Source organism: Ixodes scapularis, unplaced genomic scaffold (assembly GCF_016920785.2).
Source record: "Ixodes scapularis isolate PalLabHiFi unplaced genomic scaffold, ASM1692078v2 PGA_scaffold4__175_contigs__length_147842914, whole genome shotgun sequence".
Taxonomy (NCBI): domain Eukaryota; kingdom Metazoa; phylum Arthropoda; class Arachnida; order Ixodida; family Ixodidae; genus Ixodes; species Ixodes scapularis.
The window spans coordinates 134,322,346-134,339,908 of record NW_024609879.1 but is presented as its reverse complement, the minus strand read 5'-3'; the positions used below and the strand labels follow the sequence as shown (position 1 = coordinate 134,339,908).

Genomic DNA, 17,563 nt, shown 5'->3' with positions numbered 1-17,563 from the left:
TTGCGCATTGTTTTGAAGGCGCTAGAGTATTTTCTGGGGGGATGAAACGCCGTCGCCAAGGAAAAACAGGAGGTGGCGAGCGCCTCTCCTAAATTTTATTTTCCCCAAACACAAGCTAGCCAGGAAAGATTTATGCGTGACTGCTGCAGCAGTAGCAACGTTACCTACTTAAAGGGGTTATGACACGAAAATTAAACGGATAGATTATTCTTGAAATAGAATGCCCATAGGCTAGTTAGTGTATACACCAAGTTACGTGATGTTTAGAGCTCTGGTAATTCCAATATTCAATTTACGAATTTTCATCTGGCGACCAGGCAACACTGCCCAAGTTAGTCACACCATGGTGTCCATACACCACGTGACCATGAACGCTCTCTCATTCTAGGCGCCCCCATGATCGCCCAAGCTCTACTCGCCGCGGAACGATCAAAACCGCTCACGCAACTCGGTAACCCGAAAGCTATTCTAGCTCTCGCTCCCGGCCCGTTGACATTCCACTCTGCATGCGCCTGCGAGATATTCCCGGACGACAGTGACCACGGCGAGTTCGTCCGTAACTCGCCGTCGCTGGAGCTGGTCGTCGGCGGGCCGTAGTCAAAATGAACAGCTTTCAACATCTCTTGATAGCAATCACTCTCATCGCTGCTGCGATCAATGTCGAACACTTTGACAAGGCGAGCGATGCCGTAGACGTAATCGTCACGGACCACATGCTTGAAACGCGGAAGGTAAACGAGGAAGGTGAGGCTCGACACGCCAAGAGTGCCAAGTGCGTGAGTGCTTGCAAGGAGACACCGCGGTGGAGGCTGGCTACGTAGCCGGCCTCCAGCTCCGCCCGGTCCGCCCTTCCGAGGGACCCGCTTATAAATCGATTTATCCACAAAACTACCGCGCCATTTAAAAAAATATTAGAGGGATTATAAGAACATACAATGGGTCCTAGCAGTATAGTTATCTCATATTTTGTTTTTGGCATGTCACAACTCCGCTTCATTTTTGATATTTAGAAAACTATGTAGCCCTCTTCAGTATCGTACAGGAAAACCCCATGTCAAATATTACGATCTAATTCCGCTTATATATTTAATAAACTGGCCAGCAAACCTTCAAGCGAGACAAGTCGTCGAAATCTGCCAACTCTAGCGTGCGGCGCGAGGCGCAATCATCAGCGCAGTCAATGCCACGGAGTTGGAGCAGCCGACACTGAGCCACTACGTCAGAGGCATGACTACGTCATTCTCACGTTTTGCTTGTTTTTACTTCCAAGAGCAAAATTGAACGATGACGTCATGAGTTTCTCCTCCCGGTGTTGGCTGACCGGGCGTTCACGTGGTCACCGTAACACGGATGCGCTAGTTTGCGCTGCCCTGCGCGCTTATCGGTCTGTTTCTCCGCTTCCCTTCTTTTTCGTCTTCTCCCCTTCCCCCTCTCCCCGGGTCATCACCGTCCACGCCATGCGAAGCGACCTGCCCCCGTCCAATATAAAAAAAAAAAAAGACCTGCCCGCATTGCGTGTCCTGTTTCTCGCTCCCTGCCGAACGTCACAAGACCACGTGGTTCGACGTGACGTAGCCATGACTGACGACCCGAGACCAATGTTGCCTGACGCAACCGAAGTTTCGGTTTCGTTATCAGCTGATGTTCAAATTAGGATTACACAAATATTCCACATTTCACGAATCCGAAGACGTAGAGTTGTTTAGTAGTGCTTTGTGAATTTGAATCACATATAAGCCTAAATTTTTTCGGAATTGAGCGGAGTTGCCCTTTAACGGGGGGTAGCGACCATCTTGTCATCGACATAACTCTCTCTCTCTCTCTGTTCCTCAGAAATCACATTATTGCAAATACATTCGTGACTATGCGAGGGCCGACTACGCGTCTATCAAGTCATGCCTCGAAGACTTACCAATCGTTCTCTGTTAATCTCGAGGAACGAACCTTCGATAAAAATTGGACGCTCTATAAAATTAATAGGGTTGTGCGAATAGTAGTTTGAATCGAATGGCGCTGCGTCGTTCATAGTTTTGGCGGTATAAAGAAAAGCAGGAAGACCCGTTCTTTCAACAGTGCAGAAGCTAGGAATGATGCAGTGCTATTCGATTCGAATCACTATTCGCACAACTCTAAAAAATAAGATAACCCACTTAGTTGAGCGCTTCATCCCACTGACCCTCACCATATCTGATAACTGTCACCCATGGTATAACAAAAACAGAGTAGTCATGCTAACAAGAAAAAGCGACTTTATAAACGAGCGAAGTCTGTCAACAATGGACCTTTTTCCAGTAAGCGTCTGCGCACGCGCACACCCTTTTCCCTTGACCTTGACCGCCCTTTCGCCATTCTTGGGGGGCACTGCTTTCTTGCGGCACTAATCTGTTTCCATGGGAGAAGGCGAGTCCGGTTGCCCTCCATTTGTAGTAGGCGGCGAAACCGTCATGAGGCGCTCCTTACTGGAAAAAGGTCAATTCAGCCTCGTGGGATATCCATATCATATGTGTGTGCTAGAACATACAAAACCGCCATTACTGATGCTAAAACCAAGTTTTATACTCACGACCTCCCCAACATTTTAACAAATAAACCCAAAAAGGTCTGGAAGGCGGTCAACCCAGCTCTGTCTCTTCCTTTGCAGTTCATAAACGACAACGGCGTCCCACTTTCAGACGAAGATAGCGCTCTTTACCTTAACAGTTTCTTCTCATCAATCTTTACTAAAGAAGACTTGCTAAACGTTCCCCACTCATACCCGTTATCTCACCTTCAGATGAGTCCTATCGTAATTGACCACGCAGGAGTATTGAAAGCAATAGACAACCTAAAGGTCTTCTCGAGCTCTGGAGACGACCAAATTAATTCGAAGGTATTAATAAACACTAAACACATTTCCTCTGTTTTTCTCTGACATATATTCTCACAACTGCTCACGCTTTCCATAGTTCCGCGTGACTGGAAAATAGCTAACGTAATACCTGTTCACAAAACTGGTGATTGCCAACTAATAAGTAATTGCCGTACCATCTCTCTCACCAGTGTTCTATCTAAGCTCATGGAGCATATACTTGACTCAAATATAATAAACTTTCTTGACTCTCGTAACCTTCTTTATGAACATGGGCACGGATTTCGTAACTCTTACTCGTGCGAAACCCAGCTAACCGCCTTCCTTACTGATATTTATTCAAGCTTCGATTCGAATATTCAGCTTCGATTCGTCCGGCAAGTGTGTAGCTTTTTTCTTTATTCAGATATTAGCCCGCAGTGCCCGAGGGCGTTACAGCAGGGGGGTTAAAATGTTGAAAAAAACACATCTTCATTCTCACTGCACACTTGCAGCTCCGACAGCCCATTCCACTCTCGTATCGTTTTAACAAAAACAGAGTTGGCGTACATGCTCGTCCTGGCGTGGTACTCTCTAATCTTGAAAGCATGATCGTTCCGTTTAACTGTTCCAGTTTTATTTTTAAATATCAAGAACAGAAACTTTAAACACAATTTTTTACGACGGGCTGAGAGAGGTTCCCAATTCAGTTCAGTCTTCATTTGAGTACAGCTGTCTCTCCGCCCGTACCACTGATCTCTATGACAATTTGAGATCAGTCTCTATATCTCTATGACATTGAGATCAGTGGCCCGTACCGTCCCAGAGCAAACCTAGCAGCTCTATTTTGTATTTTTTCAAGTTTGTCTATTCATGTCTTTTGTTCCGGGTCCCAGACGGCACAGGCATATTCTAAAACCAGCCTAACACATGTTAAATACGCGGTTTCTTTTAAGTTAGAGAGTGAACATTTTAGGCTTCGTTGAATAAAGTTCAGTGCCCTGCCAGCCTTTACAATCACGTCGTCCACCTGTGAATGGGCCTTTTCCGGGGTTTCCACGGCGCATGCGCGGCAGCAGCAGACGGGAGTCCGCCATTTTTGGTGGCGTGGTACGTCCGGCTCGGGGCTGTAGGAGGCAGCGGTGGTCGCGCGTTTTGAAGCTCTCCGGCAGGCCCTAGCGCTGTTTCGTTGTTGGCTACAGCAACGACAGCAAGCGTCGTCGCGGTTTAGGCTTCTTTGGGTTTCCTTCTACTAGCCTGCACTCGACGAAGCGGCAGCTCTGGATTCGGGCGATCCAGAGATGCAATGCGGACGGCTCGTAAAGGCAGCCTGCAAAGCGCTCCCGCGTTTGCAGTTGCCACTTCAAGGAAGGTTCATGTTTTTGTTACTTCATTTTTTATTTGTGTGTGAATACAAGTCTGCAGATTGGTTAGGTATGCTGTCGTGTCGCTTATGTGCCACGCAGAGCGAGGGCCTCGGAGTTGGCGTTTCTGTGATGGTGCGCTTCACTGACAGACTTTTTTTTACCAATGTGACGGTCTCGCGTTGCTACGCAAACTGCCTGTCTGCTTTTTGGTTGTTGGAAACAGTGAAATAATCCACAGTTTTCAAATATTTATAAATCATTGAGGTAAAGTGCTACACAGTTTGTTGCTTCGTGCACACCCAGAAAGTGAAATGGGAGCAGATCTATCGCTACCACGACTGCATCTGCTGTTCTTGAGGTTAGATAAAAAAGAGGTGAGGTATCGGGGTTTGGGGGGGGGGGGGGGGGGGACACTTTCTCTATAAGGCGCACTGCTGGGTATTCCCCTAGAGGGCAACCGTCAAAGTTATGCAAGATGTGAGGCAAGGCAGAACGGTAACATGCTATAGTGCGATACGCCATGGCCCTCCTAAAAGAGACTAGCGAGGAAGTTGAGCAGTTGTGAACTTGATAGTAAATGCGACAGAGGCTGAAGTATAAAGGCCTGTTCACACATACAGCGGAGCGCTAAGTTAGCGCTACGTGAGCGCTCCATGGAGCGCTCATGTGGCGCTTTCTAGCGCGTGACGTAGTTCTAACATAGCGCGCGATTAGCGCTTCTGTAACGAATTGCTAGCGCTCCAGTAGCGCCTTGTTAGCGCTCCTGTAGCGCCTTGTTAGCGCTTCAGTAGCGCCCTGTTAGCGCTTCTTGTACCGCGGTGCTGCGGATTAGCGCGTGCACTGCGGTTCCGGTTCCTGTGGTTGGGTGTGCATCAGCCACACCATGGCGGACATGTGGAATGCTGAAATATAAATGCGACAAAGGCTATAACATACGCAATTAGTGCATGTGTGTGTGCACGATTTAACGCCAGAAGAGCCGAGATACCGACGGGTACCCGGCGAACCTTGTTCCCAGGCTGAGGGACCGAGACACAGAGCTCTTTCGAAGGTGATTATTTTTAGAGCGCAGCTCTTAGGGGCCCGTTTCCGGCTTGAGCGGCGTCGCCGTCGCCGTCGGCGTAACCGCGCGGTGCATCATGGGAAATGTCCCATAATGCACCGCGCGAGCCCCCCACCGGGGTCACGTGACCCCCTCCTCGAGGTCACGTGACTCCCCTGAGGTCACGTGACCCCCTCCTCGAGGCCACGTGACCCCCCGAGGTCACGTGACCCCCGCCGATGTCGCGTGACCCCCCGATGACGTCATCGACACTGATGACGTCACGGGCATCCACATCATCATCACTGATGACGTCATCATCAGTGATGATGACGATGCGGATGCCGGTGACGTCATCAGTGATGATGACGATGACGATGTGAATGCCGGTGACGTCATCAGTGATGATAACGTCATCAATCATCAGTGACGATGACGATGTGGATGCCGGTGACGTCATCAGTGATGATGACGATGTGGATGCCGGTGACGTCATCAGTGATGATGACGATGACGATGCGGATGCCGGTGACGTCATCAGTGATGATGACGATGTGGATGCCGGTGACGTCATCAGTGATGATGACGATGAAAATGTGGATGCCGGTGACGTCATCAGTGATGATGACGATGTGGATGCCGGTGACGTTACCGACATCCGCATCGTCATCATCACTGATGACGTCATCAGTGACGTCACTGATGTCGTCACCGGCATCTGCATCGTCATCATCACTGATGACGTCGTCAGCGACGTCACTGATGACGTCACCGACATTCGCATCGTCATCATCACTGGTGAAGTCATCAGTGATGTCACTAATGACGTCATCGGTACCCGCATCGTCATCGTCACTGATGACATCATCAGTGACGTCAGTGATGACATCATCGGCATTGGGGGTCACGTGACCCCCAAGGTCACGTGACCCCCCAAGGTCACGTGACCCACCTGGTTAGTCTAACCCCCCTCACCCCACCGCCCTTCCCTCCTCCTCCTCAAGAGCTGCGCTCTAATTCGGCGTTACAGGGAGTTGTAAGCGGCTTTCACTTTTTAACTGCGTGTCTTTGAAACCAGCGTCACGCATATCGAATAGAAGCAATACCACCTAGAAGACAAGGCCTGCGCATGACGTTTCGTTAGTAGATCCCCGACCCGCCCCAAGCGGCAAACACCCCGAAGCTTGACGAGAGTATATATGGGCGATATGGGCCGCTTCAGAACTACGGCTGCGTTCCAAATCTTACCCAAATGGATCCGAGTCACTCCGACGGTTCGTGTCACGTGACAACACAGATATTGAAAAACGCTGGACGCGGGCAGGTTTTAGAACGCCAAGGTATAAACACCTCATCCTGGACTAAGATCGAGTAAATTTTGGAACACGGCCTACTACGTCGCATTCACTTGCGGCCACAGCTGCGTGCGCTGAGCGCTAGCTGATAGCGAGCTTGCAGGTCATTTGTAGCGTGCATACGAACACTCCCTCGGCCAGAAGTGCCGGCTAGCAGGCGCTCCTGGCTTTGGGACGAGCATTTCTCGAGCGCGCGCTCGTTCTGCCGAAGAACGCTTCAAAGCAGCCACCTCGAGCTCTCGTGCTTCTGGCATTGGCTGCGTTCTCTGTTTAGGAATGAACGGAGTATGAACAGCGCCCTCAAAAATGGCGTCCAGTGCCGGCGTCCAGTGCCAGCGTCCAGCTCCCAGCGGAGGGCTTTGCGGCCCTTCGCACAGCAGTAAGGCACTTTCACTCATGCATTTGACGCTCCACGTGAACGTCTAACTTCATCGTCACTCTCACTCGACATGAGCATCTGTTTCATTATCTGCTACACCGACCACTGAAGCAGTCAATGGAGCAGACGATGCTGCAGACGATGTAGCAGACGATGTTGCTCATCCGGGCTAGCTAGGGGGCGCTGAGGGGATCTACTAGTGATGACGTTTAGAGGAGGAAACGCGCAGGCCTTGTGTTCTAGGTGGTATTGATAGAAGGCGATGAGGTCGTACCCTATCAATTAGTCGCTCAGAGTCCATGAGTCTGGATCGTCTGCCCGACCCTTTGCTTGGAGAGCGGCTCTTTTACTTCCTCTTCTTTCAATGCCAAACACTAAACAACAACAGAATCGACGGGCACGCGCTGTTCCGCAGCAGTAAGCACGGTACAAGGAGCGTGAGAGCGCTAACAAAGCGCTTCTGTAGCGCTAACAAAGCGCTTCGGAAGCGCTAACAGAGCGCTTCTGAAGCGCTAACGGAGTGCTACATCACGCGCTAGGAAGCGCCACATGAGCGCTTCTTGGAGCGCTCACGTAGCGCTAGCTTACGCTCCGCTGTGTGTGAACCGGCCTTAATCCTGCTCCTGAATTGCGAGGGGGCCCCGTCGGAGCAAGTTTAAAGGTGTAGACGATACGGGGAAAGAGGGAGTGAGGAAAAGTGTTGAGCGCGAAGTGTAGGTCGGTTAACAAATAATAAAAGGTTAGGAAAGCTATGCATTTTAATAAAAAAAAAATGCATAGCTTTCCTAACCTTTTTTTTTTTTTTTTTTTTTATGCCCGCCGCAGTTCAGTTCTTCCCCCCTTTCTAAACCAACACCTGACCCCCCCTGCCCTCCTCCTCCTCCCTCCCTCAGGAAATTCCTGCATCCGACGATCCGACCCTGAGTACACTGTAATTTTGGGAAGCACTCTCGAAGCACGTGCTAATTTGGCGGGAAACTAGAGCAGCTAGCCTCGTTCTCGTCAGCCCCTTGCGCAACAACCGTCGCGTTTGAAAAGTACGTTTCTTCGGCTGTTTCGACCCTCTGCGTCTTGCAGTTAACTCGAAATAACCCGTCTGACCCGCCTTCTAATAACGCATAACTAAAGCATGACGTCATCGTCGAGGTTTTTTTGACTCTAGCGGCTCTAGCGTCGTTTGTGGCTACCGGAACAAACGAACGCACCTCACCGGCTTTGACATCTGCGCGGGCGCCTGGGAACGAGGATTTCCTTCTTCGGGTGTTGCGGAAAGTTGTTGGCCAGCCTCGTTTAGCGCTGCGTGTTTTTAGGTGTTGTTCGTCGGAGACGTTCGAGACCGCTGAAATGGCAGAAGATCTACCTTACAAGGCCGAGTACGCCAAGAGTGGACGTGCAGCTTGCAAAGGCTGCAAGGAAAAGATCGACAATGCAGAGCTGCGCCTCGCTGTCATGGTTCAGGTAGGTGCGCCCCGCGCTGTCGGCACAAAGCGGAATGGCGAGAGCCTTCGCCGCTGTTTTCACGCGTTCGCGCTGTAAACAGTACGAATCTAAGCTAAATGTTTTATGCATAAATCGTTACCCACAGAATGACTCGTAGTCGTCGAGAAAGCGCGCCCTCTTGCCTCTCGGTGTCGAATTTCTCTCGTTCAAATCTGCTCCGTTGGAACGCGGGTTTTGCGCACAGCACTAATCTCTTCGCTCCCGATTTGCGGACGCTAAACAGTGACATGTTTGTCCGCGATCTGTCTGTTTATGCATTAAAAACATAAAATGAGCACATCGTCAGATTTTGTGGTCTTCTGCATCTGCCGCCGGAAAAGAATAAATTCTTTTCCGGTTCCCGGACCTTGCATTGTATGCCACTACTGTATGCGGACGACCTCTTGCCAGGTGTGGGCCGTGGCTAAACCGGACCGGTGGCCTCCAGCCGCTGTTTGCCCGTATGGATCGACACCAACACGCTTTCCTTATTAAAGCAGTGAGCTGATGCTGCTCCATGCCGTCGGAGATCACGGCAGACTTGAAGAACGCAACAGATGTCAAGCAGGTCTGCGAGGAGGCAGTGCAGCCCCAAGCAACACATGTATCTGCTTGTTTTCGTTATTATTGTTAAATGGCCCTGCAAGAGCTTTTTTTTACTAGTTTTTAATTTGCACCGAACCTGAGTGCACTGAACGTAGTAACTTAATGCAACTTTATTTTACAAGTTATAGGCAAATTAAAATGACAAAAACAAGCAAAAAATAACCTCCTTCATGACATCCTTGGTTGCTTAAGTGGCCATAAACTAGATGTGGGGTAGTGAGCTCAGCGAGCGGTCACGGCGCGAGAGGGCACCACCAAGGCATGTTCTGGCTAGGCTGTATGAAGTGGGCAGCCAGAGCAGCTCGCATTGCATTTACTGCGCGATTAAACAGTGATTCAGCGTGACACTTCAATGGCCGCAAACGACAGCAAACACGGGGTAAAGATCAGTTCAGAGCGGGACCACCTCGCGCTGCCATACCGCCAAAAGGCCAAACTGCAAGCTAAAGCTGCTCGCCGAAGGCCTTGGGAACGCTCGGAACCGGTTGGATCCTCCAGTCCGTACGACTGCTGCGCCGCCGCAGACATCCGAGACATTTCTACGCTCGCCGCTCGTTGGCGCCTGATCCCACTACACCTTTCTAGTATGTGCCACCTTTTCCATTGCTTGGTGGCGGGTATGTCGACGGGTCATTACTTGCTTCCGTACTTTATAAACTTCATGTTTTCTTTTCTCATCTAAAAAAGTGAACAAAAGCTACTTTTATAAATAATTAAAAAGGTTCGCCCCGCTTATATTTTGTATTTCGACAAAAAAGAAGCTTTTAGCAGCTCTGACCAGTAGTAAGCCCAGGACCTAAGAAGTCTCATATTGCACGCTTTTGGCACCGCAGGTTGCCTCTGTATTTGGAGGAGGCTTTGCCCCATCTTTGCGTGTAGCACTCGATGTACTGCACAATTCACAGGTACGGACATGATCGTCCCCAACCCCCCAGCTGGCTGGATTAACTCGGTGTCAGTCAGTACATCTCTTCCTTTACTAAAAAAAAGAAGAAAAAGATATTTTTGACTTGCAAAACAACCCCCTGGCTATGCCACCATACCCCGCTGGTTGTACGTGACCAAGAGATGTTGTAACCTCGTTCTTTTATGTTTTCTTTTTCTTTAACAAAGGGGTGAGGCCATCTGTTTGAGAGTTAAAGAAGCAATAGGCCATATGCGAAATTGTTCAAGTGTCTGGCAACGCTGTGAGCGCTGCCATCTTTGTTGCGTGGAGATTCCCCTGTTGTTTGTCAGTTTCAAAATTTTGTCAGTAACAATCGGGGCCTACGACTCGCCGTCATCGATCCTTACCCACACCGGCAATCTGAAGTTTAGTATTGTTCTACACCCTTCTTGCGCATGTACGTGCTCGTCGCCCCGCCGGTCGCTGGTTTCTCGTCGCAACCAACATGGCGGACATACACTTCAGCTCGAAATTCGGCTTTCAGTGCCGGCTTGGGCATCAGCGCCTCGTTTTCGAAAGCGCTTTCTCTGCGCGATTTCTTGTGCGAGCGAAGGATTCTTCAGAACTATGCTTTTGCGCCCTGGCCTTTGCCAGCGCCGAGGCCAACTGGTGAGATGGAGCATGTTCTTCGGCGCCCCACTAGGTGGCGCTGTGCATTTCGCATATGGTCTATTAGGGAGGAAAAGAAGTGCGATTTTAGTAAGTGCTGCTTTTTCTTATTTGTTTCAATTTGTTTCATGCTTTACCAACGTGACGTGTTTATTCCGAGCGCCCGTCCGCCAAAGTGTAAAACTTGTTTTGCAGTTCCTCTGAAAACAGCCATTCTCCTTCTCTCCCTTACATCCCGGTACCAGGAATGACAGTTACGGAGTCACGAAAATTCTATTTTTTCCGATAGGAAATTAGCCAGAAAGCAATACATTCGTATCTCGTTAATATTAATACCTTGTTAAATGGACACCATTTCTGAGGACAAACTGGTTAAATACATGCATTTTTAGTCTCGTAAGGGACAACTCGCATTATGGATGGTCTTTGCAGCGCGTCGGGAAGAGCGTGACACGCGCACTTTTGCACCCTTCTTTATGCCTCCGCAGTCGCCCATGTTCGACGGCAAGGTGCCCCACTGGTACCACTTCATGTGCTTCTTCTCCAAGCAACGACCCAAGTCGGTCGGGGACATCGACAAGTATGGGACGCTCCGCTACGAGGACCAGAAGCGGATCCAGGAGAAGATCGGTGAGCGAGGACACGTGGCACAGTGCCTTGAGCGCGTCTTTGGTTGTCGCGCTTACTGCGTCTATCCCTGAATTTCTACCTAACGACGACGAAATTCAAGTGTCGCGCAGTCGTGTGCCGCTGCACTACGGTGGCGGACACATACGCTCGTTCTGCTGCGGTTGCTCTCTGGCGCGGCGGACCACGGGAGCTTCGACGGCTGAGAGTCAGGTTGTGGTGATGGCTGCGTTTGTTCTTGCTTTTTTCTGGGCCTAAGACTGACTGCCGAGATTGTGACATCCGACGGCGCGACACGCTGGTCCCTGTGACGCTGTTGCCACTTGGGGAGCATTTGCGATGCATGGGTGGTGTTTGATGCTGAAAACACCAGTCTAAGATACGTTCCGGGCAGCGTACCGGCAGTCTGCTTGGCATCCTTTGCTCGGCGGACGGCTGAGCAGGGGATGCCAAGCAGGGGAGGCGGGAATTGAAATCGTCAGACGGTCCGAGAAATATAAAGGCACTCCTTCGATCTTCCACACAGACATTCCACATGCCGAATGCTTTACCACAGAATACCGTGCATCTGCCTATTTCACGCTGAGTGTCCATTCCCAAATTTGTAAGATCTGAGAAAATATGCACAGTACATTGATATGTAAAATTGATAACTGGACAAGTGCCCATCCCCCATTTTTTCGCGATAAACTTTAAATATTGAGTGGGCTCTTGCCCAGTATTTTACGGTAGGGATACATGTGCAATTCTCGACAGGGGAATGTCGGGTTACAGTACTCGTGGCCCTAATTCATGGTGTTAGCAAAGTTATTTGATCTAATAACTTTAGGTGTCAAGCCACGTTACAACACAATGTCACGTGAGCATGTCATACAACCTCATGTGACGAACATCTCGACTTTGCGTGGTGACGTCATATAGCGCCGCGACGTGGCACTGACATCACATTGTCTGGCGCAGCCTGACGCACGTCATGTGACCCGTAGCGGTACGAGCCACGTGTCTCTGGCGTCGCGCTAAATTTAGCGGATAACGGCTTGGCATGGAGACTCAACGACGAAATCTGCCCAAAACCCCTCTTTGCTTCTTTTAAAATGTACTCTGCTTATAAAGGATCTGAAAATGTCCCTTGAAGTCTATTGTGTCGGGCGAGCAGACGCACACGCATGAGGCTGCTCCTCTCGGCTGTGGCCTGGCATGCCTCCGCGTAAGCACTTGTACTCATGCCGATCAACCTTTACATCGCTCTCCTCTTTGACTCCCCCTGCAGAATCCAAGATGGCCGCTGGGACGACGGCAGACGACCTAAGGGACTTCTCCACGGAGTACGCCAAGTCCAACAAGAGTACATGCAAGGGCTGCAGCGAGAAGATTGCCAAGGTGCATTCTCGCTTCTGCCTCCGTCTAGCCGTGTTTTTTTCTAATTCGGATTTAGTTCAAGTTCGAAAATTGTCCCACTATCACTTCAGGCTGGATAACGCTCTACTTGGGTACAGGGATGACTGGGAAACCCTTTGGGTTACTTTGCTTAAAGGGATGGCGAACCGAAATTTGAATTTAAAAAAAAAAAAACAATGCTGGAGATGTAGGCGGGACGCTACAATTCCTACACACTACTAGTAAGGTGATGTCTCAAATGGGCTCCGGTACTTTTGGAAAAAGAAGTCGAGACTGAACCAGGCCGACGAGGCGCGTGACGTCAAGATACCTAGTTTCCTCCTCTCTTTGCTTCGCTCCCTCAAGGCCGCGAGGCGGAAAAGACGCGAGGCCGTTCCCTCTCCTTCTCGAAAAACGTGACGTCAACATTCCTGCCAAATGCGCCTCTTTTTGTTTAAAAATACGGTCATCGAGATATCGCTGTATAAGTGATGTTCTGGTGTTTGTAGCATCCCGTTGCGCGCTTTTGCCACGTGTTTTGGGGAATCCAGATTTCGGTTCAGCATCCCTTTAACCTAGTTGAGTACTGATAGTGGAAAAGTTTGGCAATTCCAAAATGTTCTCAAAGGACAACAGTGCAGCATTTGCATTTCACCATCTTAATTTAGGGGCAATTCCAAAGCATGCTTCTGTTTCGAAACTTGACGCTGAAATATGAGAGCCCATCAAAAACCAACAAGACCTTTTCTCTTTTTTTTTTTTTTGAGAATTGAATGATTTACAGGCTTTGTTAATTTTTTCTTTTTGAATTAGCTTTCCTCACATTCAGTATGTGGGTTAAAATGTTTCGAAAACAATTCAAAAGAAATATAAAGGAGTGCTTTACGACATCTCTTTCAGCATTTGGTCGCAACCTTGCTCACTCCATCATATATAAAAAAAAAATTCCTCCCAAGGAGTATTTCTTTTTTTTTTTCCTTCTAAGTGTACAAGATGACAAGAATTTACGAGGCGATAAGTCTGGGCTATGTGAAGAGCATTCACAGTGCAGTTGCCACTCTTTAAAGGTTTACGCAAAATTCCATCGCTCACCTCTGCTATACACCAAGTCATGTATACAAACAAACCGGAGCGCCCCTAGCGGACGCCACCGACGCCGCGCATGCGCGGTGGGGGCGTGGGCAAGACGCTCGCCGTCTTGCCCACGCAAGACGGCGAGCTTTAGAGGGGGTGGTCGCTTGACTTGTAATTTGCAGAATTCCCAAGTTTGGAAAAGTTAAAAATGGGCTCTTGCACGAAGTGGGTGCTTCCGTGACATTTCTTGGTACGTGTCCTACTAGTTTCGACGGGTCACGCCACGACGGCGGGATTGCTTCGCAGGGCGAGGTGCGCATCTCCAAGCTGGACTATGACGGGGCCTTCTCCAAGATGCGGGGTCCCGTGCCCCAGTGGTACCACGTGGACTGCTTCGTTAAGAAGAGGGACGACCTCGACTACACCCTGGGGGCCGACAGGTGGGGACGCGCCCTCTCCGCACCCTTCGCCGACGCAATCCTGCGCGCGACGTCGCCGCTAGCAGATTTCCGCCCCGTTCCGTCGGCAAACGCGACGAGCTCGACAGTTTTGTCTTTTCAACGCCGTGCGCTAGCGTTCCGCTTGTCGGGAGACACTGGTGATGATGCCAACGCAGACCGGGCGGCATAGGCCTCGTCCTCTAGGTGGTATATTGCCTGCAAGTCCATGCAGGTTGCAATCTTTGGAACCCCAGAGAGCTGCAGTGGTTCACCTTTGTTTCGTTGGGGTCTGGCAGTATTCTTCCGAATTGTATGCAGAATGCAAGCTTGTCTGCTCCTCGAGCAGGGGTTGCAGCAACATCAAAATGCCTTGCTCCGGTTGGTTCCGATTGGAACGATGGTGTGTAGACGGAGGCAGCTGGCATTGAGGTCTGCCCACTATCCCTCCAAAGGAGGGAGGCAGTCGGTGCTCGGCATTCTGACAGCGGTGCAACTCCTGCGCAAGAAGCAGACGAACTTGCGCACCGCATGAATAGGGCGCCATAATTTGATTATTGCGATGAAATTTAGCCCAATTGCCGACGCGGCTCTACTTTTTCTATAGGGTTTTGTTCTTTTATGAAACATCTGCAAAAACTTTTGTGGATGTATTGAACTCCACCGTCCTGATGCACTGTCCTGGTTTTTGCTTATCTTACTTGAGCCTCTTGATAGATTGAACCATGCACTCCACTAAAAGGAGAATTGGTGCTCGGTAACCTGTGGTACTTGGGGCAAACTGCGAGGTTCCTGATTACTTCGTGTGACCCTCTCAAGAAAGCCAAAGATGACTAGACTAGTGTCAGGCGGCCATTGGGTGATGGATGTAGAGGTCTGCATGATTAAAATTAACCTAATGTGTAATTTTATTAATTACAGTTGTGACAGTCACAGTTAAAGCATGCTTGTCGTATTAAGGAGCAAATGGTGCCCTGTCATTCGAAGCTCTCGGAATCCGGAGCTATTCAGGGGCCATAAAAACCAAATAATTAAGCCAATGTATGAAGTGCAATGATTCTTTTAAAAAGGTTTCTTTAGGTGGTACATTTATTATGCTCATATTTCATGTGTGTAGGTCTCTGGAAAGAACATTTCTGTTATTTCTGTGCACAGGGTAGAAGACACAAACAAACGTCTGGCTAAACTGCTGCTTCCTGATGGTACCAGACAGAATGAAAACTTGAAAGCATCTTTTAGATGCTTTAAATTTGTATGTGTGTGGTACCATCTGTTTGTGGCAGTGTCAGCGAGACTTTGTTTCCGTTTCGTTCCCATGCATAAGAATAACTAGTTTACCACGGAGCTGTTAACGGCTAGTTTCCGCAGGATCGTGTCCGTCCTCTAAGAAATGTTGACACAACACCACACAACACTCTGGACAGCTACTGCCATCTATGAACGATGGCGGCAACCAGACAACCGGCAAGTTGTCTCCGTCGCTCATGGATGGCGGTAGCTGTTCAGAGCGTTGTCGTGTTGTGTTTGCCGGTTGTCTGGTTGCCGCCGTCACTCATAGATGGCGCAACCTTTCCAGCCTTTCTACTCTGGCTTGCCGACTTGCGGTCGGCCGTTACTTCATTCCCACCATAGTACAGCTTCGCTGGTCTTCCTTCTTCACCAAACAAAAAAAGATAAATTTTTTTTTTTTTTTTTTAATTTTTTAATTGAAATTTTTATTTATGAAATTTTAGTATGACACTATATCACCTAAAAAAGAAACAACCGCATATCTACGTGGTGAATGATGTTGATTGGGGCAAAGCTGTGGTGGTGCTTGTCTGCGTAGACGCTGAGCCGCAGCATCCCGAGCCTTTCGTCTGTTTTCATCCATGTCACGCTGCGGTCAAATGCTCAAGTGCGTATATAACCACGTTTCATACCACACATTCTCTTTCTGACATGGATGAAAACGAACCAAAGGCTCGGCATGCTGCGGCTCACCGTCTACGCAGACAAGCACCACCAGAGCTTCACCCCAATCAACATCATTCGCCACGTGGAGATGCGGTTGTGGTATTTTTTTCCCCTTACACGAGCACGGGAGCACGTGCTCACATGCTCGTGACCCGACGGCGGGCGGACATACGGACATGGCTAGCCCCTAAGGAACTTCGCCCCTAAAACATTTTTGTGTAGAGTTTGATTGCACTTCATCGGCTTATTTATATGGGATTTTTTATTTGCTACTAGCACTTAGGAGGCACTATGTGGCGAATTAAAGTGGCAGGGCTCAATCCTTTATTATGCTGACCCTTTTTTTTTTGCTTCGCTTTTTTTTTCTATATTGTAGTAGATTTTTAGGACACATACAAAGTATAGATTCATTTGATGGTGAGAGATAAAATGAATGAATCATGATGCACTATATGCACCATGGTGAGCCGTTCCACGTAGCAAGCCCAAAAGGTTGGGTGAAAACAAACAACCCTACAATATCTGACGGCAAAAGTTTGTCTCCGCTTCACATTTTACCACCGCAAGCCCCTGCGACGAGCTTGTGACCTTTCTTTTATGCGACACATCAGAGCCTGTCGAGTCAAGAGATGAGCGTACATCGGTGCCTGGTGTGTGCAGTGGTGAGACAGCATATTTAGGTTACGAGCACAGTTACAATCGCATGTACTGTCCACAATAGTGGGAGAACATTTGGGAGTTCTTGCTTGTGCGCGGGTGTACTTTTCCCTAAAGTGATCTATGGATCCGTCGCTAAACTGGCCTTCCCAAGAGTGGACAACAACGATGGCCATGGTACGGAGGTTTTATGGGGCCCTTTTTGTGTCCACAGCAATCTCAGGATTAACTAAAGCGATACTTTGGCGCTCTATGGCAAAACGTGACAGCAAAGTCGCACGGCGTGCAAACCTTCACTGGAATCATTATTTTTTTCTGCGACATGGTTCTCCTCCCGTGCAGCATCCCAGGATTCATGTCGCTGGGTGTGGACGACCAGCGTATGCTCAAGGAGAAGATCAAGAAGTTGGACAGGTGGGTGACTCTACCATGTCTGGTAGTCCTCGTTTTCAAGCCTGCTCTGTCACTTCGTAAAGTCTTCAGCGAGCTTTCAGTGATTTTTTCAGCTTGCCCGACGAATGTCATGATGAAAAAGAATCACAAATCTGATTGTGCGCAAAAGCAGAGGCAGTGGTGCCTTCTTGGTGCCAAAAAGTGCAGGACATCTCTTCCAGGGCACAAGTGGGAGATTACATGGGACATTGCCCTCTCAACAGTGAACGTACGGGGGTCGTGTAGGCAGACGAACGGATGAAAGGAGTAAGAGTAGAGAAGGAAACTCAAGTTCGGAAGTGGCGGAAAAGCCTAGTTTGAAATTGACGCATGACGTTGCACAACATTCGTTCACACGAACAGGCAATGTCGCCCTGTTTGTTCAACTAATGG

General features: G+C 49.2%; 1 protein-coding gene across 1 annotated transcript in view; it reads left to right on the top strand.

Moving 5' to 3' along the window:
* Nucleotides 1–8,182: 8,182 nt before the first annotated feature.
* LOC115311846 (poly [ADP-ribose] polymerase 1) overlaps nt 8,183–17,563 on the top strand; it is a 70,917-nt gene continuing 61,536 nt past the window's right edge. Inside the window, exons 1-5 of the mRNA XM_029970701.4 lie at nt 8,183–8,428; nt 11,099–11,240; nt 12,508–12,617; nt 13,995–14,128; nt 17,081–17,152. Of these exons, the coding sequence (XP_029826561.2) occupies nt 8,315–8,428; nt 11,099–11,240; nt 12,508–12,617; nt 13,995–14,128; nt 17,081–17,152 (572 nt within the window). The 5' untranslated portion in view covers nt 8,183–8,314. The remainder of the gene's footprint in view (nt 8,429–11,098; nt 11,241–12,507; nt 12,618–13,994; nt 14,129–17,080; nt 17,153–17,563) is intronic.